Here is a 25755-nt window from a genome sequence, read left to right as displayed (position 1 = left end):
TTAGAAATATTATATAAACACATTTATTTATATGTTTTCACATGTAACTCTTCAGGAGAGATTCCTAGAATCTACTTGATATCATTATTTAATTAATTACTTGGTCAAAGGATACAAACATTTCTAAAGTTCTTAGTGTCAAGTTGCCTTCCACAAAGATTTTTTAAAATCACACTACTGTAACCAAACAACATATTCGAAACTAAAAATATTAAGTAAGTTACTTAATACTGTATTTTTGCTATCAGCTTCTAAGGCAATATATTTGCTCTACACTATATCTTTTGCACATGATTTTAATTCTTATTTGTCTATCTTGCTGCTCAGTAATAATAAAAATACAGTAAATTAATTAACTACATATATGCTCAGCATTATAAAGTGCTTTATGGGGATTTTTAAAAACCTAATTGTCATAAGAACCCCATAAGATAAAAATTATTATAATCTCCATATGTAAATGAGGAAGGTGAGACACACACAGTTTCCCAAGATCACAGTGTGTGAAAGTAAAATGGAACCAATGTGACTAGAAGCAACATCCACCATCTTGCCATAACTTAGCTTCTAAGTCTGTGTGCACCCAGAGCAGGAACCAGCACTCCCTACTGCATTGCCAGTACCTGGCTCAGCAGATCTGTCTGCCATGGGACAGGGAGCTATAAATATGCATGGAATGAATGAAGATGTTTAGACTGGCAGTCCACCATGGCGTGCTTGTTACAGTCTTCCCTTGGTATCCACAGGGTGCCTGTTCCAGGGCCTCACCCCACTGCTGCCTCCCCAGATACCAAAACCTGTGTATGACAGTCCCTTATGTAAAATGTCTTAGTAATTGTATATAATCTAAGTGTATCACCTTGTATACTTTAAATTATCTTTTGTATATAACCTAAGTGTATATGTAATTGTATATAACTTAAGTGTATCACCTTATATACTACAGTTCACCTAATACAATATAAATTATCTGCAGTTCACCTAATACAATATAAATGCTACATACTTTGATGACATTGCTTAGGCAATAAATAACACAAAAGTCTGTATATGTTCAGTACAGAAAAAAATATTTTCCCAGCTATTTTTGGGGGGGCAGGGGGAGGAGTACCAAGGACTGAACTTGGCGGCACTCGACCACTTAGTCACATCCCCAGCCCTATTTTGTATTTTATTTAGATACAGGGTCTCACTCAGTTGCTTAGTGCCTCTGCAGTGCTGAGGCTGGCTTAGAACTCTCAGGATCCTCCTATCTCAGCCTCCCAAGCTGCTGGGATTAAAGGTGTGCACCACTGCACCCAACTTTTCCAGCTATTTTTGATCCATAGTTGCTTCACTGATATATAATACAAAGATACAAAGGGCTGGCTGTACTTTGATGAAGCATAATGTTACTAAGAATTCTTTTTTTCTCCCAATATTTGACGTTAAATTATATTTAATTTTTATCTGATTAGTTTGGGTTCATGTAATTTTGATACATGACACAAGTTCTTTCAATTAGTAATGGATAAAAAATGCAATTGTTTGTGTTTAATAAGACTTTCATAAATAAACGCAAAAATAGGTCCTCTATAAGTAATAAGAATAAGTGACATTTTGACAATTCTGTTTATTGGGTTTCTTAATACTTCTGAAGTAGTAAGAAGTGCACACTGTGCCACAGCTTTTGAAGGATAGATTTAATATTTGGCAAGAAGTCATTTAAGTATAAACTAATTTCCATTTACTTACTTCGTAAAAACAACTGTAAATCCCTCCTAGTCTGGAACAAAGACTATGCTTTCCTCATCATTTTTTCCTAATTGATTTTTAAACTCCCTCAATTTACCTTTTTTTTTAAAAAAATTCAATGTTAAATACATGTTTCTTTTTAAGACAAATATAGCCTTTCTGACTTAACTAAAATATCACTTTCATAAGTAAAAAATTTCAAAACCAAACTCCCAAAGAATGTGACTTTTCACTGATAATTATAAAGTCAAATTGTGATCTATGATTCTAACCCCATTTATAAGTGAGGAAACTGAGGTCCAAAGAAGTTTTTCTATAATTACACAGCTAGAAAATAGCAGAATAGCAATTGAAAGATATGAGACACTTAGAATATGAAGGTGTAAAATAAATTCTCCTATGTATAAACTGATAAAAATTTATAGTGTTGAAAAACAGGATATGTAGAACACAGCTACAGCTTCCCATAGATTTTAATCACTATGAAGGAAGACAAAAAGAGAAAAAGTATAATTCTAGGAGAACTATGACTTTAGAAAAATGTAATAGTATAATCTTTGAAAACTGAATAAAAGAATATCAGAAGAAAACACAGAAAAATGAAAAACTTAGGGAGGTGGGATAAAATTATTTTCTCTTTTTTATTTTATTTTATTTTATTATTTTTTGTGTGTGTGGTACTAAGCACTAAATCCAGGGACACTCTGCCACTGATCTACACTCTCAACCTTCTTTTTTTTTTCTTTATTTTTATTTTGAGACATGGTTTTGCTAAATTGTAGAGGCTGGCCTTGAGCTTTTAATCCTCCTGCTTCAGTCTCCCAATTCATTGAGATTGCAGGTATGTAATACTATACCCAGCTAATGTGGTTTTCTTTTAAAAATTTCCTTTCACATTAAAATATTCTTATAGGACAAAAAAATTAATCATATCAAAAGCTTTATGATTCAATTAAAAAGGATACTGGGGGGGATTGGGGTTGTGGCTCAGTGGTAGAGTGCTTGTCTGGCATGTGTGAGGCCCTGGGTTTGATCCTCAGCACCACATATAAACAAATAAAGTAAAAAAATCCATTGGCAACTAAAAAAAAATATATATATATATTTTTTAAAAAGTATACTGGGCAAATACCAAATGGTATTTATACAAGTTTTTTTTTTAAAACAATTCTGACAAATTAAAGAAAATCATTAAGTGCTAACAATTTTGTTACTTTCTATCATTCATAAATAATAATAAACACAAACTTTTAAAAATCTCTGTAAAATCAGTCTAAAGCTTTAAAAAATACCATCACTTACTTGATTGGCTAGTTGCAATTGTTCTTGAAGGTTCTTGACTGTTTCTTCATCTGTATATATGTCATTTCCTATCTCTGAGCCAAAGGGAAGAGCCTCCAATTGCTTTTCAACAGCTTCTTTTAATTCACTGTGCAACCTTTGGGAAAAACAATTAATGTAGCAATAATTTCAATTTATTTTAATGCAGTAATTACTGTTTGGGGATCAATTAAATAAACACGTGGCTCCAAAATAATTCTTTGTATAATTTTTAAGTAGACTTCAAATAAAAAATTTAAAGTGCTTAATCACCATTAAATGCTGTGTTTTGTGAATAAAAAGATGAACAATTTCAAATGCATTAAATTGTAATAATTAACTGAAGCAGAGCTCAGTTTGTCCTTGATTTTATTTTTTCAAGAAAAAAAGGCAAAATTCAGATGTTACACCTTAGTAAATGATAAAAACAAGCCATTTTAGAAAGTAATTTCAAGTGTTAGTATCATGTAGTCAGATAAATGGCACCTTATATCTTACAGAATTATTTGTTACTTTCTTCAATGTATTTTGCAAAACTCATTTGAATTAAGTAGTTCAGTTAAAAAACAGAGCAGTGGGGCTGGGATTGTGGCTCAGCGGTAGAGTGCCTGCCTTGCATGAGCGGGACCAAAGTTCGATTCTCAGCACCACATAAAAAAAATAAAGGCATTGTGTTGTGTCCATCTAAAAAAAAAAAAAAAAACCAGAGCAGAATAAAATGGTTGCTGGTTAGAAACCAAGCCTATTAAAAGCTCTTCTTTCTAGCACATCTTTACATAAGCTTGATCATACTTTTGAGAGCCTTTAATCTTAATATTTAAGATATTAAGATATTTCAATTACCAAAAAAAAAAAAAGATAGGAAAGTACAACTTGAGACTTTAATTTTATGTAAAAGTACAACTTGAGAGACTTTTATATATATAGTTTTATATAATTTTTAATCATAAAACTAAAAGGGATCAAATTATATAATATTAAAAAAATTTGAAAATACATATTTAATATAATTGCTAGCATAAAATATTATTTATAGCAAATACATCTCAAGGTGAAAATGCAAGTCACATCCCATCCACTTAAAACTTTAAGAGAAGTATCTCATACAACAAATCTCCTCTGAAACTAGAAAAATTCAACCTTAATTTTCAGATCATACTTATCAAAAACAAAGTTCTCACATATAATAAAAAGAAGGAAATAATTACTTTAAAAATAATGAAAATTACTCTCTAAGGAAGGACAAGACTTGCTAATTATTTTATAATCAAAAAGTACTTAGAAGCATCAATAACAGGAATGTTTTTATTTTAAAATATCTAACAGTATTTTTAAAAGATTTGTCATATAGATATAAAATTATGTTTAACAGAGAAAAATGAACAGAAATATGGTAAGATTTCAAGAAAGACATGCTCAATTCCAGAGGAAAAACAATAATGCTGTATTTTCTAGCAGAATGTATTTTCTAGCAAAATTTTTACTGTTAAAAATAAACAAATAGATTTTTGTCATGCCACTGATATAGTCTGCTTTGAAACTATTATTAAAAATATTTACATTCTATTATGAAAGCTTTTCTATAAACATTTTAATGACATCTATTTCTTCATCAAAAATTTACTGCATCATAATCTATCAATTCTCCTAATGATTTTAAATCGTAGCAAATGAAATGGACAAAATAATAAAACAAAGATCTAATTATGTATCATTACATGTGTTACATGTTCTCTCAACTATAAATGGTGCCATGTATGGTCTCTGTGTAAGTTTTAATAAAATTTTACCGTTTATTTGAGTGGATTTTATGATAGTAAATGGTAAAATATACTCTTATCTACATATAGTTTATGCATCCATGACATACTTTTAAAAAATATTTCTAGGCTACATAGTTTGTTAATCTGCCAACTTTTTCAAATTGTTGGAAATCTACTCCATTTTTTAAAAAAGTCTCTAAGTGGACCCACAGAGTTTGAACCCATGTTGTTTAAGGGTTAAATACTCATGAATTTTAGCTCTTTTCACTATTTTCCCTGCATCTCTTACCTTACTCTCATATTCTCTTCACTTGTCTCTCTGATCTTGTAGCATTCCACTAATTCTCTCTTCAATTACATTTCACCTCTAGTAATGTATATTTTTTCAGTTTAGAATTTGTATTTGGTCCTTTTTTTAAAAAAAGGTTTTAGTTCTCCTATCAAAGTTCTCAATTTTGTATCTCATTCATTGAAACTATTAAGCATATTTTGGAGACCAGTCTGTGGATCTGTTTCTATTTCCCATTATTAATGATTTAGAACCTTGTTTTACCATGCTAACTCTAATCTTCCAGTCACTTGTTCTTTTTATGCCACATATAAGCTATATTATTACATATAAAAAAGTTCAGTGATATTCTGTGGCCTAACAATGATGTCATCTTTCTTTAAAATGATCTTCTTTCTTTTTCTCGAATCCTGATCATTTTATGCCAATATCAAAGAGTCAGGACACTTCAGAGCCATGTTTTTACATCAGTCCATTTGGAGTCACTCCTATTCCTAGGCTATCCCAAACCAACACCCAGAGGCTGTGAGACATTTAATTACAATTCCATGGACAGTGAAAGTCAATATTCACCTTTCTAGCCATGTAAATTTGTCTCAAGTTCATCTTAGTTTTTAAACCTCTTTCCACCTCTTTAGGGACAGTATACCATCAGGGAAAAGAGTCCCAAATGCAGGCTTACATTTCTGCATTTCTTTCTTTTCCTGCTCTTAGTTCTATAATACCTCACTAATTCTCATTCCTTTAAACAGATTTGATTTTTATTATTTTTTGTCCAGATCTGTAGTTTTTCTCGGAAGAAGACTAATTACCTATTCTGCCATTAATGGAAACAATACTATCTATTTTCAATTTATTAAAAATAACAAATTGTTATGAGAACTATTTTGGCTATATCTCATTAGTTTGATATTCTGTTCTTTTTTGGAGGCAAGATCTGGCTATGTCACCCAGTTGGCCAGAACCCCTGGGCTTAAGGGATCTTCTTAACTCTGCCTCCCAAGTAGCTGGCATTATAGATGTGCACTGACATGCCTAGTCTGTCCATTTTCAGTAGTTTTTAATTTTAGTGTTTGATTCTTTTTATCTGAAGTTATTTGAAAATGTAGTAAAGAGAAATTCTTTATGTCCATCTTTTGCTATTTTATTATAGGCGTGATTTATTTATTAATTTTTAATTTGTATGCGTGCATGTGGTGGGGAGGGCTTGCAATTTATAACTATGTTTGTAAATGTTTCAAGCATCTTTGAAAAATAAAGTATATTGTTGTTGGCTAATACATGAGTTTTTGCAAAAGATATACATGCACATATACTTGGAACTCGCTCCTTATATTCTCTATGTCCTTGCTTATTTTTGGCCTTGTTTTCTTTGAAACATACAAATACATATTTGTAAATACTGATTAGATAAATTTTATCTGATTCTACAAAGATATTAGCAATATAATTGAGAAAAACCACTAAAGTACCATAAAGGTTTAGGGAGTTAATCTATTTTAAGGTATTATTTATTTTTATGTATGTGTTATAGTTTGAAAATGAGATGTACTCCTAAAGCTCCTATGTTAAAACAGGGATATTCAGAGGTGGAATGATTAGAATATGAGAGCTGTAACCTGGTTAGAATGGTCTAAATAGATTGTAACTGTAGACCAGCGGGGCATGGCTGGATGAGGTGGGTCACGGTGGGTGTGCCCTGGAGGGGCTCTTCTTCCCTGGGGCACCTTCCCCTCCCTCTTTGCTTTTTGGCTACCATGAATGGAGCAGTTCTCCTCTATCATGCCTTTCTGCCATGCTGTTCTGCCTCACCTTGGCCCCAGAACCATGCACTCAGGTGACCATGGGCTAACCTCTGACACTGAGCCAAAATAGACTTTTGCTCCTCTATGTTGTTCTTGTCAGGTATTTTGGCCACAGCAATGAAAAAATGGCAATGCAGTATGGTTAAAAAAAAAATCCATAAAAGCCCATGATTTTAGTTCAACAAATATCTGAACAGATTATATACAGGTTAATAAGACAGTTATGGTTCTATTTATATTCATTCAAATACATGAGCAAATGAAAATGGAAGAGCCATAGGAAAATAGAAAGGAGAAAATTCTATCATACTTACTTGGCTTGATAGTAAGAAGGAAAATCATGTAAAGATTCCAGGAGGCAAATAGTGTTATCCTTGTTATTAATAACTCTAATAGTACCACACATCCAATAGTAACATGCATAGTTGCTTTTTTGGCTGTTACCATTAGTTAGTTGGTTTCTATAGTGCACTGCAAATTTTGGGGGAAAAAGTCAATCTTACTGGTTTAGCTAACTGCAGAACTAATTTGTTGAGGGAACTGCTACATTGGCCACTGTGAGAAAGCTGGACTATCAGGAAATAGTTATACCAATTGGTGGTTACAGGATCACACCTGTTTGGCTGAGATCCTGAGATCAGGAAGTTGCTGGCAGAGCAACTGTCATTCACAGGAACACCCTGTCACAGCTGTGAGAGCTGTGACTGCTAAAGCAGTGGGCTCAAGAGCAGTACTACACTTGTTAGATCCTCACCCTCAAATACATGCCAGAGGCTCAGCCTCTCTTCCTACTCGAGTCTCAATGTAGGTCTCTTCAAGTGCTTATCATTAGCAGCACCCAATTCATATCCTGGACTAGTTAACAGTTTTCCAGCCTCTGAAGTATAGGAAAACATATTAAAAGGAGGTTGCAGCAGATTTTAAGTCAAGCTAAAATATCTGCCAAAATTTGTTATTATAACTGCATAATTGAATTAAATATGACACAAACTAATAAAAGTATAGAAGTTATTTTTTCCGTGAAACCTAAGCCAAATGTGAAAATCTCAATAAATATAAATTGAATAATTGCTGTTAAAATGGAAGTAGTGAAGATAATTAATTACAAAAAGCCAGAAAAATTACAGTCACATAGGATTAAAAGGAAATAAAGAGGATCTCTGAGTTCTCATTCTTCTTCAAAGAAATTGAAAAGAAAATTATAAATGAAATACACTTATATGGTTTACACATGACAGACAACAAAAAACTACAATTAATAGACTTAAAGTTAAGACCCTGGCATATCAAAAAATTAAGAAATGCACGTTCCTTTATATTAACTCAAAGTCAAAATTTTTAAATTATCTATGTTTTTTATTATCCACCATTTTTTTTGACTCTCAAACAAAAAACCAACTAGTCTGTCAGAAGATAAGAGGGTGTCTACTATATCTGATGCCAGCTATAATGTGAGTAATAAAGACAAAGAAGAATAAAACACAATTCCAGACTATATGTCTTTGAACTGGATTTGTTCTTGATATTAAGATGTACTGTTCTTTTATGTACTAAGAAAAAGAAAAACTGCTGCCTACAACCTTTGACATGCCATGGACTCTGGCTAAATCTCACTTTGAAGGTGTTACAATGGACAAAGAGGAGAAAGTACATCTTAGAATCAATTAAATGAGACAGAAGAGAGAGTTAGACAAATAAACGTAAATACAAAACATTCTAGACAACTTCTTTGTGTGACCTCTCCTTTCACTGGACAAACTTTCTTCATCCTCTAAATCCAAGCCTGCTCAGTGACAATGTCCACACCATGACTATGGGGCAGGCTTTATTTTGGGGGTTAATGCAGAATAGCCTGATAAGGCAAATTATTGATTCTCTTCTTAGGCCACTCCAAGGAAGGGTATTCTCCAGCTCTGAAGTATAACTGGAAACAATCCTTCTAAAGTGCACCCTCACCCTCTTCTGTGTTTAAAATCCTTCAAGGGCTCACTGTACTGCTGCTATCTGTAGGAAAAGTTCAAACTCCTTAGCAAAATATGTAAAATTTTGTGTAATCTGGTCCCCACTCCCCATCCAAGTCTCATCATGAATAATTTCCCTAAATATGCTGAGATGTAGCCATATTAATAGACCTGTAATTTATGGAACGTATATTTTATTTTCAGCTAATGAAATACCACTCATTCTGAAAACATCTTGAATTTCACCCAGCAGTTTGAGCCTTATCTGATATCTCCAGTCAGAGAAAAGTCTTTCACAACTGCATCCTGATCTACAAGGGTATGTTGTAGTTACTGTGTCTGCCATGCCCAGACTTAAGTCACCCCGTCCATAGCCCATGACTCTAGGAAACTGCATGAGCTATACTGTGTACAGGGAAGTCAATGATTAAGTCAAGGGCAGCCCTATCAATCAAGGTCTACCATAAGCTGGCTGGTATGAAGAGCTCTGATGAATACAAGTGTTGGTAGTTGGTTAAACCAACAGGATTAGGTGTCTTGAATTTGAACTACAGAAGAGACAGAATTCTCCTTTTGGTTAGAAGAGTGGAAGGAGCTGCTACACAGAAGGCAGGGTGAGATCCTGTGAATTGGAAAGAGGAGCATATCTTCAGAGATGATCCTGATGTTTTCCCAGTTCTAGTTACAGTACATATATTTCCTCGTTATACATTCCAATTGCTTTAAAATAACATGAGCCTCTCTTTCTTGAAGCATCTAGATCTAAACAGGAATATATATGTAAATATGAATATATATAAATGTTTTGTTAATACAACAAATATTAATTGAACATTTCAGACTAACATTGGCACTAAAGATATGATAATCAGGAAAAGTGAAGTCAAATTTTAAAACTTTATATATCAGAAAACAAAAACCAACAAACTTATTAAACAATAATGCAAAATAAGTCACTTTAATTTAATTTATTAAGCACTAACTTTATATTCTTTCTGTTTTCTGATTCTAAAAACAGAAAGCTTTTCAGAATTTCCTTATATTCCCAAATAAAGATCTTAAGGTAGTTTTTTCCACTATCTTAAGACTGAAAGAAAAAGAAAGTTCTGTTCCTCAAATCCTGTAACCTGGGAATAGATATTTTAAACATCTATGGTCTACTATGTTGTATGAATAATTGCCACTTATTATTCATTTCTGTTCATTTCCATATTTCTGCCTCTTATAAGAGTGGCCAAAAGCCTGAAACTATATTTCTCAGATATCTCTGAAGCTGGAGTTACAGATAAGATTAAAATTTTACCACTAGGAGGCATGTAAGGGAAATACAGACATCTTAATAAGAAAAAGATAAATAGAAAATTATGGGAAAGATGAATAAATATTTCATGAGAAAAGATAACCAAATGGGTAAACAAACATGAAAAATATTTAGCCATGTTATTATTTAGAAAACGTAAATTAAAACCACAATGAACAAAGTAACGAAATTTAAGAGCTAGTGCTAGTAAAATGTATTGGTCAATATAAAGTTAGAAATATCACTGGTGAGAATGTAACTTTGAAAATTAAGTTGGGGGGCTGGGGATGTGGCTCAAGCGGTAGCGCGCTCGCCTGGCATGCGTGCGGCCAGGGTTCGATCCTCAGCACCACATACAAACAAAGATGTTGTGTCCGCCGATAACTAAAAAATAAATATTGAAAATTCTCTCTCTCTCTCTGTCTCTCCCTCTCTCACTCTCTCTTTAAAAAAAAAAAAAAGAAAATTAAGTTGGTATTATATTGTAAGGTTAAACCGCTGGTATAATCTGTGACATAGTAATTTCATCCCTGGAAACTCTCGTACTTGTGAATGATATTCAGTGAAAAAAAGTAAGTACCAGACTACTAGATGACATGATGTTTATACAGTTTTTAAACATGAAAAACTAAACAATATATTGTTTGTGGATAGACACACCTATAAAATTTTTAAACAGAATGATAAACACAAAATTCATGGTAGTGTTTACTTCTGGCAAAGGGAAGAAGAATGGAAACAGGGATGAAAATATGGGTAGACATATCAGTACTGGCATCATTTTTAGTCCCTCCTAAGCAGGATGGGGGTTGACAAATTTCTGCTTTATCAGTATGTTTCCTAAAATATGTAATACATGACACTCAATTGATTATATTTATAAGATACTTATTGTGTGCCCTATTTCAAGTCCTTGAAAAACGGCTTTACCCTTACAGGCAACCCTATGAAAAAGGTTTCGTTAATATTTCCAATTCATTGATGAGAAAACTAAGCAGAAAGAAGTTCGACAATTTACTTAAGGTCACAAGTATTGGAGCCAGGAGTAGAACAAAAAAAATCAGATGCCAGAGCATAGTCCTTTGACCAGTAGATTTTATGTATCAAGTAACAAAACTGAAAGTTACCAGAAACAGCAAAAAAAGAACCAAAAGCGAAATGATCTACCTTTCATTTTCCTTGATGACATTTTCAAGCTGTAGTTTCATCTCACCCATCTGTTGCTGAAAGAATACGATATGGTGTAAGGATACATTTTCCAGATGATTAAATCTCCATCAACTAGTCTATTCACATGGAAGCAATCTGGCTTGATATTAGTCTACAGATAAACTTACTCATTACTTTTAATAATCAACTTTAAATGTGAATAGTTTGATAATTCACAGAACATAAGAAAACATTCATTTTGAATAGGCTATAAATAAGATAGAATACTTTATGTAACACATTGAAAAATATTTGTACATATAATTCCTAACATTTGTAGCCATGAAAAAAGGATGAAAGTTATCTCTCAGTGTCACATTATAACAAACACCAGATGATTCCCATGTCTTGGATATATCTTAATTCAGCTTAGGTGAAGCCCCCTTAAGTGTGAGCATTTTGGTTTTCTTCAGCAGCCATTCATTTAGTCTCTGACTCAGCAGCTTCATTAACTATCTAAACCTTTGCCCTATCAAGGCTGCTGTGGAAATTAGGCATGTCACTGACTTATACTTAGCAGAAAAGAGAGTTTAAAAATAAAACACATTCTGGGGCTGGGGATGTGGCTCAAGCGGTAGCATGCTCGCCTGGCATGCGTGCGGCCCGGGTTCGATCCTCAGCACCACATACAAAGATGTTGTGTCTGCCGAAAACTAAAAAAGTAAATATTAGAAAATTCTCCTTCCCTCCCTCCCTCCCTCCCTCCCTCCCTCCCTCTCTCTCTCTCTCTCTCTCTCTCTCTCTCTCTCTTTAAAAAAATAAATAAAAATAAATAAAACACATTCTGAAGAATAAAACACATCCTGCACAGGGAACAAGTTGAAGTTTTGATGAACTTTCTCTGAGGGAATAAAGGGATTCCTAGGATTTCAAAACAAAAAGGAAGGAGAACTATAAGTAAAAGCATAAAGGCAAAGAATAACTAGTTGGCTCTCAACAAGAATAAGTGAGTGAGTGGAAGAAGGAGGCCAGGTAAAAATCATACTTGAAAGTGCCATCAACTTGGACATGCCCATTGACCTTGATTGTGCACCCTGGTGAAGGACAGGAGCCAGGCCTGGAGTGAGCCCTGGCAAAAGCCACATAGGATAGACAATTCTCCAAGTCCTCCTCTCTCCCTTCCAACCAGAGAACCTCAAGGTAGCTTGCTCTCAGAAAACAGCAATATTCAATTCTAACTATAAAGCTGGCGTGAAAGGTGAATTTTTCCCAGAACCCTGCTATGCTTGAATCACACTTAAACCAAAATGAATTAACTTACTATCAGATAACTGAGCACTGACCAGACATGGAGTAAGAAATAAAACTGGAAAAGGAAGATGTGGATCTTCAATGTGCTGCTGAAAGATCTGGGTTTTACTATAGCAATTATCCTTATTTAAAAATTCTTTTAAAAAATTGATCTTTAAAATTCTTTTAAATATAAGTGTATCTTGAAAAGTATTTCTTATTTGCAAAAACTTACAAAGGATACATATGCATCAGTTACATTTATAGATGGATAATAATGGTTACATTAAAATTCTTTACTGTAAAATATTTCAAAACATTTAATATTTGAAAGGGAAGGAAATTGACACAGTAGTTCTCACATCATCTAATTTCCCCCTACTATTTACATTTTTCTGGCAGAAAATCTTTCTATAGAGAATTACAGCAATTCTTTTCCTGCTTTGAAGATAGACTATTTTTGGATCAAGTCAGTAAGTCATAAGAATTAGTTCTACTAATTAATGATATTGATTTGAGCAGTGATTCTAGAAGAAGCTGTCAATATCTTTTTTTCCTCTCTAAAAGAAGTAACAACTATTTATCATCATAGATTCTGGACTTTCTAGAAATTAATTTAGTAATTACCCTTAGATGGTGAGAATGCTAAATGAAAATGAAACTAAACACTGTAGTAAAATAGCTGACTAAAGGGATGCATGAAACTTACAATAAAAAGTTTAAAAGACTAATTTCAAGATAATAAGTTATTCTATGCTGTAACTATTAGAGCACATAATATGCCATTTCAGCAATTTATAGAGAGCAGATTCAGAAAAACTTTAGATTCACTAAAGATAAAAGCAAAACATCATTTGTGCAAAAAAAGAGCTTTCTGTTGTTCTTTAATTGTCAATTAGAAAGATGAAAAGGCATTATTGTCGTTAGCTTAAATTTAAATGGCCACAGGCTAAAAAGTACATAATAAAGACTAGAAAAATGAATTAAGAATTGGCTTATGATAAAATAGAAAATGAAATTTAAAGAAAAGCCTGTTTTTGAAACTTAAGTTCATTTTTTATCTTTATAAATTAGAGGAATAACCTTTTGTAAATGGAAGTCTACATATTTCCAAATGCAATAGAATATTCTAACCTAACTTTATGCTTAGGAATTGTAAGCATGTATTCTCTCAGTAAAGCTACATATCAATCCATTAATTGAAAAATAAGAGACTGTTAAACTAGCTCTAACCATCATGTTTCCATAATCACTTATGTCATTTAATCACTCATCAGATATTTAAAGACCTACTATGAGCTATACTTTAAAGCATGACACAGGATCTTATCCTACCAATGCATAAAGAGAAAAGTAATGAAGACAGCAAGTGCTTAGTGTCTGCCATGTCTAAAGTGCCATTCTGAGAAAAATCAGTCTCAAGGGTTGTTTTTATGTCAATTCATTATACTTTCTTCCATCTGCACTAAATTAAGTCAACCCTGCTTGCCTTTCCACAACAAAACTGATCCAGGGATTGGTATCTTAGCCAAATACAATCATGAGTATATTCAAGCTCTAACAAAGAGAAGTCATTGCCAGCTGGTGGGCCTAGCTTCAGACGTGTAAATTCTAATTAAGAAATTCTTCTATTGTATTATTATCCCAGTATCAAAAAATTTGGGGAGAAAATGTAAAAGACATTCTCAGTTCAAAGAAACACATTATAAATATTAGTTATATTCTAAAAATGTAATGCATTGAAACTCAGATTGTATCCTGAACAATTCTGTGCTATTACTCTAATTTTCCATGATTCTAGCTTCAGAAGCCCTGGAACCCAGAATAATAATCTGTCTGAAGAGACAGCTTTCTCTGTTTCTTTTTTCCTTCATTCCTAAAATAAGCACTCATTGCTAAGAGGATTTCAGGAAAAAAACAAAAAACTGTTGCAGTTCAAGTCTATATTAGAAGTGGGTTAATAAAAATATGTAAAAAATATAAACAAAAGCATCTGACTGAGACACTATTTCAAATTGAGGGGAAAGTCCATTATGCAAACAGTAAGAAAGACAGACAGAATGAAAATAAGAAGGGTCTTAAAGGATGAGTTAGTTTGAGAGAGAGAAAAGCATATAAGCAAGCAATAATGTGACCAAAAGATTCTACTAAGCATCTAAGATGTTCCTGCCAGACAAGAAGAGCAAGGAAATACTGAATTAAAAAACAAAACTGAAGAGAAACTTTAAACAAACATGCATGCTTACAGAGAGCCAAGAATTAATTGACTATAGCAAAATATTTTATTTTTGACAATTTTTTAAAAGAATGTGAATCTTTAATATTTTCAAAATAAAATATTACAAAAAGATTCATAATTAAGATTTCATACCTGATAATATTTCAGCTGGCCATTTAGCTCTTCTAGTTGTTTATCATACTCAGTAATGAGAGGAGCCAAAAAGCTAAAGAAAAAAATGAATATGCTATATTTTAAATGCTATTTAGCTTAATAAGTATCTAACAAGTGAAATAAATTACACATCAACATTTAATAGGAATCAATACCTGGCCTTTTTTCCTAAATTAAGGGTTTTAAATCTTAGCACAATCAATATTTTGGACTAAAAGTTCTTTGTCATGTGTGGGATAGGGAGCTGCTCCTGAGCATTTAGGCTATTTAATAGTGTCCCTGATCGTTACGCAGTAGATGCCAGTCGCTATGTCCCTGTCCTTGGGTTTTGCTTGTGGTAAGAAATAAAAATGTTACCAGACATTGCCAAGCGTCTCCTGGGGGACAGGGGCCAAATCACCCTCTGCTGTGAACCACTCTTACAGACTCTGTAACACTTGCTGTTTCTTATCAGTTCAATACAAGCCACTTAAAACGAACTTAGCAGACCATGACAAAACTTCCCTAATACTAAAAGAAACCTTTAAATGATAATTGATATAATTAAGAAAATCACATTTTTGTGGTAATACTTTACCTTTGGTCAACTACTGAGTTTACTGATACGTCATCTCCATCTCCTTTGGCGAAAGTTTTCTATAATAAAAAATACGAATCTTTAAATGTTTTCTCACATCATTCTAGCCAAAACTGACAGTTTAAATGAAATATAATTTAAAAATTTAAAATTTATAAAATCTATTGATGTAATTCAAAAAGAGAGAAAAAGGGGAAAAAATCAATTTAACTGATATTGAAACTCATTTGGTAAATTTACCAGTAATATATGCCAAAACAAAACAAATCAGAACAGAACACTCTTGACAAATTAGAAATATAAGTAATTTTTCTTGATTTTAGAAACCGACATTAATGACCATTCTTCACAATGACAGAGCAGGGATACAAGGCTGCCCACTCTCACTGCTGACATTCGACATCATTGTTATGGTTTGGATGTGAGGTGTCCCCAGAAGCACATGTGTAGGACAAGGCAAGAAGGTTCAAAGGAGAAATGACTGGGTTGTGAGAATCCTAAACCAATCAGTGAATTAATCCCCTGATAGGGATTAACTGAGTGGTAACTAAAGTGGTGGGTGTGGCTGGAGGAGGTGGGAAATGGGAGCGTGGCTTTGGGTATATATTTGTATCTGGCAGGTATATATTTGTAACCCCTCTCTCTGCTTCTGGATCACGTGAGCTGGTTCCCTCTGCCACACTCCTCCTCCATGATGTTCAGTCTCACTTTGAGCCCTGAGGAATGGAGCCTGCTGTTTATGGACTGAAAACTCTGAAACCATGAGCCCCTAAATAAACTTTTCCTCCTCTACAATTGTTCTGGTTGGTCTTCAAGTGAAAAGCTGACTGAAACAATCATACTAAAAGTTTTCGTCAATACAACATGATGTAGGGGAGAATTAAAGGAAGAAAAGCAAAATAACAGTATTATTATTTACAAACAAATTACCATTTACCTAGAAAATGCCATATAGACTGCTAATTATTAGGACTAATAAGAGAATACACCAAGTCCCAGATACAATGTCAACATAAAAACACATCAGTAGATTCTTCAAACATTAGTACTTTTCTTTTCCTGGATCTACCTTGAAAGAGACTCATAAATTTTATGATTCTATCAACCTTTTAAAACAATGAACATTTTTAGCTTTGTAGTTTTTCCCAGTCTTATGTTCCCCACCCCCTTGATTTCTATCTCTTTCTCCTTTTTGGGGGGGGGGGTTGTGCTAATTTGCTCTACTTTTTCTATCTTTTCTCCTTAAATACTCATAAGGGAGGCTATGAACTTCCCTCTAAGCATGACTTTAGTTACATCTTATAAGTTTAAAAAAATGTTTAGATTTTAATTTTTGAGATGATTATAAGAGATTCACAAGCAACTGTAAGAAATAATAGAAAAAAAATGTCATATAGCTTTTGATCAGTTTTCTCCAATGGTAACACCTTGTAAAACTACAGTGTAATATACAGTGTAATATATTCCTCAACTTATGATCAGTTTATGTCCTGATACATACATCGTAAGATGAAAACATAATAAGTTGAAATATACACTTAACTTACCAAACATCATAGCTCAGCAACACAGTACACAGAAAAGCACAGGTTTTGCACCCTTCTGATCATGTGGCTGACTGGGAGCTGTGACTCACTGCTGCTACCCACCATGACAAAAGAGTGTTACACCACATACTGCTACCCCGCCCCAAAAGAAGAAAATTCAAAGTATAGTTTTTCTATTGAATATGCATTGCTTTTCACCATTCCATAGTAAAAAAAATATCTAAAAGCAAACCATGGTAGGTTGGGGACTACCTGAAGTACAATGTCACCACCAAGATACTGATGCTCTCAAGATACAGAATAGTTCCATAACCCAAGGGTCCCGCATGCAGCCAATTTAGCCATACCTACTTACCTCTCACCCTCACTGTCTCTGAACATTGGCAACCACCGGTCTGGACTCCATTTATATTTGTCAGTTTTACAGTGTACATAAATGGAATCAAACAATATCTAATCTCCTGGGATTAGCTTCCCCCCACCACTCAGTACACTATCCTAGACATTTGTTGCCTGTGTCAATAATTAATTCATTTTTATTGCTGAACAATATTATATTGTATGCATGTACTACACTTCATTTAACCATTCCCCCCAGAAGGGTATCTTGGTTGTTCTCTGTTTGGGGATATATGAACAAAGCTATTATAAACATTTGTATACAGATTTTTTTTTGTGAATATAAAATGATCAAGAATACAAATGCTGGTTCTAATATTAGTTCCATGTTTCCGGTTTTAAAAAAATACCAAACTGTTTCCCAGAGTAGCCATAACATTTTATATTCCCACCAACAATACATGATTATTATTAATCCACTTTATGTTGCTATAACAAAATATCTGAGGCTGTGTAATATAGTAAAGAGGTTTACTTAGATCACTCTTCTGGACCAAGAGCATGCTCCGTTCTGGCTCCACCACAAGGCACATGGCATCATGGTGAAAAGTATGGAAATGGGAGGGATTACCCAGAAAGACCAAAGGCCAGAAAGGGATTCTTAACAACTTGCTCTCATGAGAACAACTCACTCACTTTGAGATTAGCATTAACCCTTCTGAGAGCAGCTCCCCTAATGACCTATAGGCCTCCCACTAGTTCCAACCTCTGAACACCTCCACCCTGAACACCATGCCTCCAACAATGATCCCTGGGGAACAATCACATCCAAATCACAGCAATGATTGATCCATTTTTTCACATACTCGTCAATGTATGGAGTTGTCACTATATTTTATTGTAACCATCCTGGAAGGTACACAGTGACATTTCACCATGTTTATTTTTTTTAAATCTAGTAATTTAATTTAATTGTGGTAGGCTGAACAATGACCACCAAAAATGTTTACATCCTAAACTCTGAACCTGTGAATTTGCTATGGCATATGGCAAAAGGGATTTGGCAGATGTGATTAAGAATTCAAACATGGAAGACAATTCTAGATTATCCAGATGGATAATCAATGTCATCATAAGGTCTTTATAAAGAAGGAGGCAGTTGGAATCAGAATCAAAATCTTGTTTTCCACACACTCTGCTACATGAAGAAGAAACCCACAGAGACGTGAAGATACGAGACTTCAGACAGAACACAGCCTTGTGTACAGTTTCAGTTTAGTGAACCCATTTCAGAATTCTGACCTCCAGAACTGTAAGATAAGAATTTGTGTTGTTTTAATTGTCTGTGTTTATGGTGATTTGTTCAGCAACACAAAAATGATGATGATGAACATCTTCTCCTGTGCTTATGAGACATTGTATCTCTTTTTCAGTGAAAACATTATCAATTTTCATGTCTTTAGTCATTTACTTAGGCTGTGCTGAGGTATAATTGACAAAAGAAAACTGTGTCTCTAAGGTGTACATGTGATATCTGATACACACATATACGTGGTGAGGTGACTGCCACAATCAAGGTAGTTAACACATCCATTTCTTCATGTAGTTACCCTTGTGTTTTGTTTTGTTTTGTGGTGAGAAGCCCTGAGATTTACTTTGTTAGCAAACTTCAAGTATATGACACATTTTTTTGTTTTTGTTTTTTGTACCAGGGATTTAACCTAGAGGGGCTTTACCACTGAGCACATCCCAAGCCCTTTTTATTTTTAGAGTTAGGATTTCACCAAATTGTTGAGGGCCTTGCTAAGTTGCTGAGATTGGCCTCAAACTTGCAATCCTCTTGCCTTAACCTCTCTAGTTGCTGGGATTACAGGTGTGTGTTACCACAGCCAACTATACTACAATATTCTTAACTACATTCACCATGCTGTATATCAGATCTCTGGAACTTATTTTTGTTATAACTGATAGTTTACACCACCTGAACTAAATCTTGTTTTCTGCCACAATTTTACTCTTTGTTTTTATGAGTTTGATGTTTAAAAATTCTACATCTAAGTAATATCATAAAGTATTTGTCTGGTTTATTTCATGTACCATAATGTCTCCAAGTTACATCCATGTTGTCACAGATGGTAAAATTTCCTTCTTTCTTAAGACTGAGTAATGAAGAACTCACTCTCTCCATACATATGACAAAAAATCATTGCCAAGACCAATGTCAAGGAGCTCTCCTGTTTTCATATAGTAATCTTATGGTTTCGGGTCCTAGATTTAAGTATTTAATCCATTTTGAGTTGATTTTTTTGGGGGGGGGGTGTATGGCACAAAAGTCTACTTTCATTCTTTTGCATTTGGATATCTAGATTTCCCAGCACCATTTATTAAAGATAATTCTTTCCTCGTTGTACATTCTTGACACCTTTGTTGAAGATTAGTTGCCAACGTGTGTGAGTTGACTTCTGTGTTCTCTATTCTGCTTGACTGGTTTATGTGTCTTTTTTCATACTGTCTGATAAATATAGTAATATAGTTCTGAATGTAGCTTGAAATTAGGAAGTGAAATGCCTCCAGCCTTGTTCTTCCTCAAGAACTGGTTAGCAGTTTAGGGTCTTTGGTGGTCCCATACAATTTTTAGGATTCATGCCCATGAGATTTTGATATAGATTGCATGGACTCTATACCGCTCTGGGTAGTATGGACACTTGCACATATTAAATCTTCCAATCTATGAACACAGGGTGTTTTACCATTTATTTTGGTCTTCTTTGCTTTCATCACTGCCTTAGTTTTCAATTTCTCAGTGTTTTTTTACTTCCTTGGCTAATTTTTCTGAAGTACTTTATTCTTTTTGATTCTATTTTAAATAAGATTGTTTTAATTTCTTTTTCAGATAGTTTATTGTTAGTGCATAGAAATGCAAATGACTTTAATGTTACTTTTCCATCTTGTAACTTTACCAGTTTTTTAAAATTAAATTTAACACTTTTTGGTGGACTTTTTAACTTTTTCTGTATATAATATAATGTCACAGAAACAAATAAGTTTTCTTTCTTCCTTTCTGATCTGGATCCAATTAATTTCTTTTTCTTGCCCGAATGCTACAATTTTCTTGCCGACTTTTGCTAGGACTTCCACTACTATGTTGACTAAAAGTGGCAAAAATGATCTATCCTTAAGAATATTCCAAGTAGGCTTGAGAAAAATGTGCTGTTCCTGTTGGAATGTTCCATGTTAGGCCCTTTGCAGAGTTCATGTACAATGTTCCTGTAGACTTTCTGTCTGAATGATCTGTCCACTGTTGAAAGTGAAGTCCCCTATTATTATTGTATTGCTGTTTACTTCTCCGTTCAGATATAATAATACTGCCTTATATATGTAGGTGCTTCAATTTTGAGTATATGTATATTTACAATTGCTGTATTCTCTTAATGACTTGACTTCTATCTTGTCTCTAACAATTTTTACTTAGTCTGTGTGCCTCACTGTAGCTCCCGCTGTGAGTGCTCACATCTGGCTCTCTTCCTGTCTTGTTTGCATCTTCATGGAGTATCTCTTCCTAATCCTTCATTTCCATCCTACGTGTGTTCTTTAAAGTTAAAATCAATTTCTTATATGCAGCACATAGTTGCAGTTTATTTTAAATTCAGTCACTTTGTGTCTTTTAATTGGAAATTTAGTTCTTCTATATTTTAATTAATTACTGCTAATACTTACTAATGCCATTTTATTGTTTTATCGGAGTTTTGTAGTTCTCATGTTCTTCTCAACTTCTCTTGCTTTCTTCCATGGTGGTTTAATAATTTTACTATAACAGTTTGCTTTAATTTTCTTCTCTTCTTCTGTGTATCTACTACAGGATTTTGCTTTGTAGTTAGTTACCATGGCCTTACATAAAATATCCCACAATTACAATAGTCCACTTTAAGCCTATAATAAATTATCTTCAATTGCGAAAAAATTTGTGCTTTTATTCCTTGATTTCTCACAATTTAAGTTTTTAAATCTCACAATTTACTTTTTTCATGAGTATCCTTTAGCAAATAGTTATAGCTACTTTAAAAATTTGTCTTTTAACCTTTATACAACCACGGAAAGTGATTTATATACTATCATTACAGCATTAGAATATTCTTAATTTGACCCAAACTTAACTTTTAGTTGATATTTTCATATTTCAACACACAACTTAAAGAATTCTCTATGATGAACCCCCTCACTTTTGTTTATCTAGAAAAGTATTTATCTCTTGTTTCTGAAGGATAGTTTTGTCAGGCAAAGTATTCATGGTTGACAATCCATCCCCGCCACCATACTTTAAATACATCATCCCATTCTTTCATGGCCTGTAAATTTTCTGCTAAGAAGTCCACTAACAGTTTTCTGGAATTACTTTGTATGTGATGAGTCTTTCTATTGTTTCTTTCAACATTCTATCTTTGATTTTTTGTGTGTGTGTGTGTGTGTGTGTGTGGTGCCGAGGATTGAACCCAGGGCCTTGTGCACCAGGCAAGCACTCTACCAACTGAGCTATATCCCCAGCCCTATCTCTTGATTTTTGACAATTTGATTATAACATCTTGATAAAGTCATCTTTGGGTTGAATATGTAGTGAGACCATTGATCGTTATATACTTCAATGTCTAAATCTCTCTCTTAAGATCTGTTAAGTTTTCAGACATTATTTTTAAAGTCTGTGCCTTATTCCATTTTTCCCCCTAAGAGTGGTACACTGAAATGCTCAAGTTTGTTGTGTTTTCTCTCCTGAAGAATTCAGCCAGATGATCTTATGTGCTTAGAAGCCATCTACAAATGCTCATGCCCACCCTGAATGGGGGAGGGCAGTGCAAATATGGGGAGCCAGTCACAGGGCAGGGGAAGAATGAGGCACATGAAGCACTCACTGGAGTGACTTGTGGTCCAGCCAGTGGTGGTGGGATGTGTAGATGAGGGGTCCTAAGAGTTTTGTGAGCAGTCACACTGGTAGAGTCTGCAGAGCACTAAGTAGAATACACAGCACTTTGTTAAGTTGCTATGAGTCCTGGCCTATCTTCTGTGTTTCTAACCTCTCCTAGACATTCAGCTATGCTGATACCCTCAATATTCTGGTTCAAGAAAAAAGTGGGCCTCTTGGGAATACCTTGCACAGCTGGGAAGCCACAGCTCCCTTACTATGCCCACATGAAGACCTTCAGGCCAAGGGGGTCTCTCTTGTTACTAAGCAGTGCTACTTTGGGGGAGAGGTAATGTGGATAAAGTGACATTGCTTAGTCTCTTCAATGCATCGATTCTCTAAATTGTTTTGTTTTGGTTTTTGCCCCTCCAACAGAATGCTAGAACTTAGCTGCTAGACCCTTGGATTCCTAAAAAGGTACTCTTATTTGTGGATGGTTGTCAAAATGCATGGACTGAAAGGATATGATGGTAGAAAACTACTACCTTCTTGCTCTCTATTGCTCATTTTCTACTGGTTATTTTTTTAAAAACAACTGTTAAGTTTTAAGAGTATATTTTCCCCCAAAAAAACCTCTCTTAGATGTACATTTGGAGACATGTTCAATAATGTATTTAAACAATATGGCAAAAATTAAAGAATTGGACAAAATCTAAATTTTTTCAAAAAGACAACAGATAATAGATTTAGTCAAAATAGTTTAATTGAATGTAGTAGATAGCAGCAATAGTGTACAAATTGGTAATATATGTACCAAATAGCAAAAGCAGTTCTGCAGAAGGATATGTGTAATACAATACTGTCATTTATGTTAGGGTTTGAAAATGTGACAATGGTAACATAAAGCTATTCAGACTTGATCATACATATTAAAAGTTATTACAGTATGTGGAGTATTGAAAAGCAGTAAATTCAGGACAGTGACTATCACTGGCAGAGGACAGAAAGAAATAAGCAAGGAAAAGGGTACACAGAGCGATTCAATCATTTCTATAATACTTTTTTTCTTAACAAAAACAATACAACAATTATGGCAAAAAGTTAAGAAATGACACAATCAGGTAGTGGATACACAGGTGTTTATTTCTGCACTTGAAAGTATGCTTAAAAATGTATAAATTAAAAAAAAAATAATAGTTATGTAGAACGTATTTAATGTAATTCCTAACACATGGCAGGCTCTTAACAAACCTTAGCTCTTTAATTTTTAATTTCTTTTCTGAATATGAAAAAAACAAAACCCCAAATGTAATGGCTAACCCAAAGTACATAATTATAAGTATTCAATCCACATGGGAAGAATTAGCTCACAAAATGAAAAAAATCTTCAAAATGACATGTTCACATGGTTCCAGGAGAAACATAATAAGAACTGGATGAAATAGAAAGGTAAGCTTAAAGAGTTAAAGAATGCCATCACTTGCTAAATAACATTTAGTCAACAACAGACTGCATATATAATGGGGGTTCTATAAGTTAATACTACCTATTGACATCATAGTGTGTAGGTCTGCATAATACTTTGCATGACATTTGTATAATAAGAATGCATTTCTGAAAATGTGCCCCCTTTGTTAAGCGACACCACATGAGTATAAATGCATCCAATAGCTTATGTAATCTTAGAAGGTGATTTATCCTAGGTTATCAAGACTTACCATGAGACCAGGAAACATGGGGTCTGTAGGTAAGGTAGTGGACTAAGAATTGGCTCCTCCACCACACAAGTGGAACCCAAGGGAGATCCTGTGGGGCGGTCTTTCAGCATGGACTGGCAATTGCTGGGTCCTGGAGGTGCACTGATTTAGAATCTCCAGATCAAGTGGCATCCAGCGAAGAGCCTGGAGCATGCCTAAGCCTAAACCACCTCCCCTCCAGGAGTTCTGCCTAGGGTATTACCTTTCCCACACTAGCAAGATGACCCTGACGGTAGAGCAAGCATCACAGTCCAAACATCCTCACCAATTACTGAGAATAAAAGCTGAGCATCCTTTGAACTCCAAGGGAAACAATTCTTTAACTTTTCTTCGAGATCATTTTTTTTTCTTTCCTGTTTCCTTTTCTCTGTGACCTTATTGTTTACAGACATTTACACATATTTATTTCATTTTTTCTTTTCTCATTTCTAGCATTTTGAAACCAGTTAGTTTTCATGGATCAGGTTTTTTGAGTATTAGGAAGTTTGATTAGTATATTTCATTTTATTTTGTATTCTTTTATTTTTAATTTTTAACATATATATATACATATATATATTTTTTTCCTCTCACCTGTTTCCTTGAATCTTTTTCTCTCTTTTCTTCTTCTAATAGGCAATCTCTATTGTTCTTCCACTCTTCCTTTAATATTTTACTCTATGCTCTCTCCTCCCTCATAATCATCACATCCTGCATCACTTCTGTTCTCTCCCTGTTCACCATTCAAAAAAGTAAACCCTTTTGCAAACTCACTATTTTTTATTGTAGGGAATAACTAATCAAATCATTTGTTTATTGTGACAATATTGTCACAAAAAAATTCACAGCAGGAATTATTTAGTTTGATGCAGCATGTTGCTTGTATTGGTTGTTGTTATTATTTGTTTCCCCAACAGTGAGGTATTGGAAACCTTCAGGAACACTGTAAGTCTATGGGGGAGAAACTCTTCTGCCTCACATCCATACTGTCAAATGAGAAATACACAAACAACATGAAAACACAAGGAAACAAATCACCCCAAACAAACTAAGATTCTTCAATAATAGAATCTATCACTACCACAGTGGAAGAAATGTCAGAGAAAGAGTTTAGAATGTACATAGTTAGACTACTCTGCAAAGTAAAAGACAATGTGAGGAATATAGCAGAGAGAAAACACAGGAAGTGAGAGATCACTTCAATAGAGACAGAAATTCTGAAAGACTCAAGTAGAAATCCTCAAAATGAGGGAACCAACAAAAAGAATTAAAAAACTGTATAGAAAGCATCACTAACAGACTAGACCACTTGGAACACAAAGTTTCAGGCAATGAAGACAAAATATCTAATCTTGAAAATCAAGTTGACCATGGAGAAAAGTTGTTAAGAGACCATGAACAGAACTTCTAAGAAATACAGAATAACCTGAAAAGATCAAATCTAAGATTTACTGGAATAGATGAAGGATCAGAGACATAAACCAAAAGAATGCTTTTCAATGAAATAATATAAAAAAATTTCCTAAACCTAAAGAATGAAATGGAAAATCAGATACAGTAGACTTACAGGACCCCAAATATACAAAATTACAACAGTTCCACATCAAGACACATTATTATGAAAATGCTTAACATACTGAATAAGGATAAAATATTAAA

At 33.9% G+C, this 25755-nt stretch overlaps 1 protein-coding gene across 5 annotated transcripts in view; it reads right to left on the bottom strand.

Annotated features, from left to right (window-relative positions):
- Sclt1 (sodium channel and clathrin linker 1) overlaps positions 1 to 25755 on the bottom strand; it is a 161184-nt gene that overhangs the window by 118268 nt on the left and 17161 nt on the right. For all 5 annotated transcript variants that reach the window (XR_013092145.1, XM_076864458.1, XM_076864457.1 and 2 more), the window contains exons 3-6: positions 15581 to 15639; positions 14983 to 15055; positions 11340 to 11395; positions 3037 to 3172 (exon numbers count right to left, since the gene is read on the bottom strand). Coding sequence is in view for 4 of the 5 variants with exons in the window: in XM_076864458.1 (XP_076720573.1) it covers positions 3037 to 3172; positions 11340 to 11395; positions 14983 to 15055; positions 15581 to 15639 (324 nt within the window). In the remaining variant the exon portion in view is untranslated. The remainder of the gene's footprint in view (positions 1 to 3036; positions 3173 to 11339; positions 11396 to 14982; positions 15056 to 15580; positions 15640 to 25755) is intronic.

The sequence above is a fragment of the Callospermophilus lateralis genome, chromosome 8 (assembly GCF_048772815.1).
Source record: "Callospermophilus lateralis isolate mCalLat2 chromosome 8, mCalLat2.hap1, whole genome shotgun sequence".
Taxonomy (NCBI): Eukaryota; Metazoa; Chordata; class Mammalia; order Rodentia; family Sciuridae; genus Callospermophilus; species Callospermophilus lateralis.
Note: the sequence above shows the minus strand (reverse complement) of the source record. Positions and strands in the feature narration are given on the sequence as shown.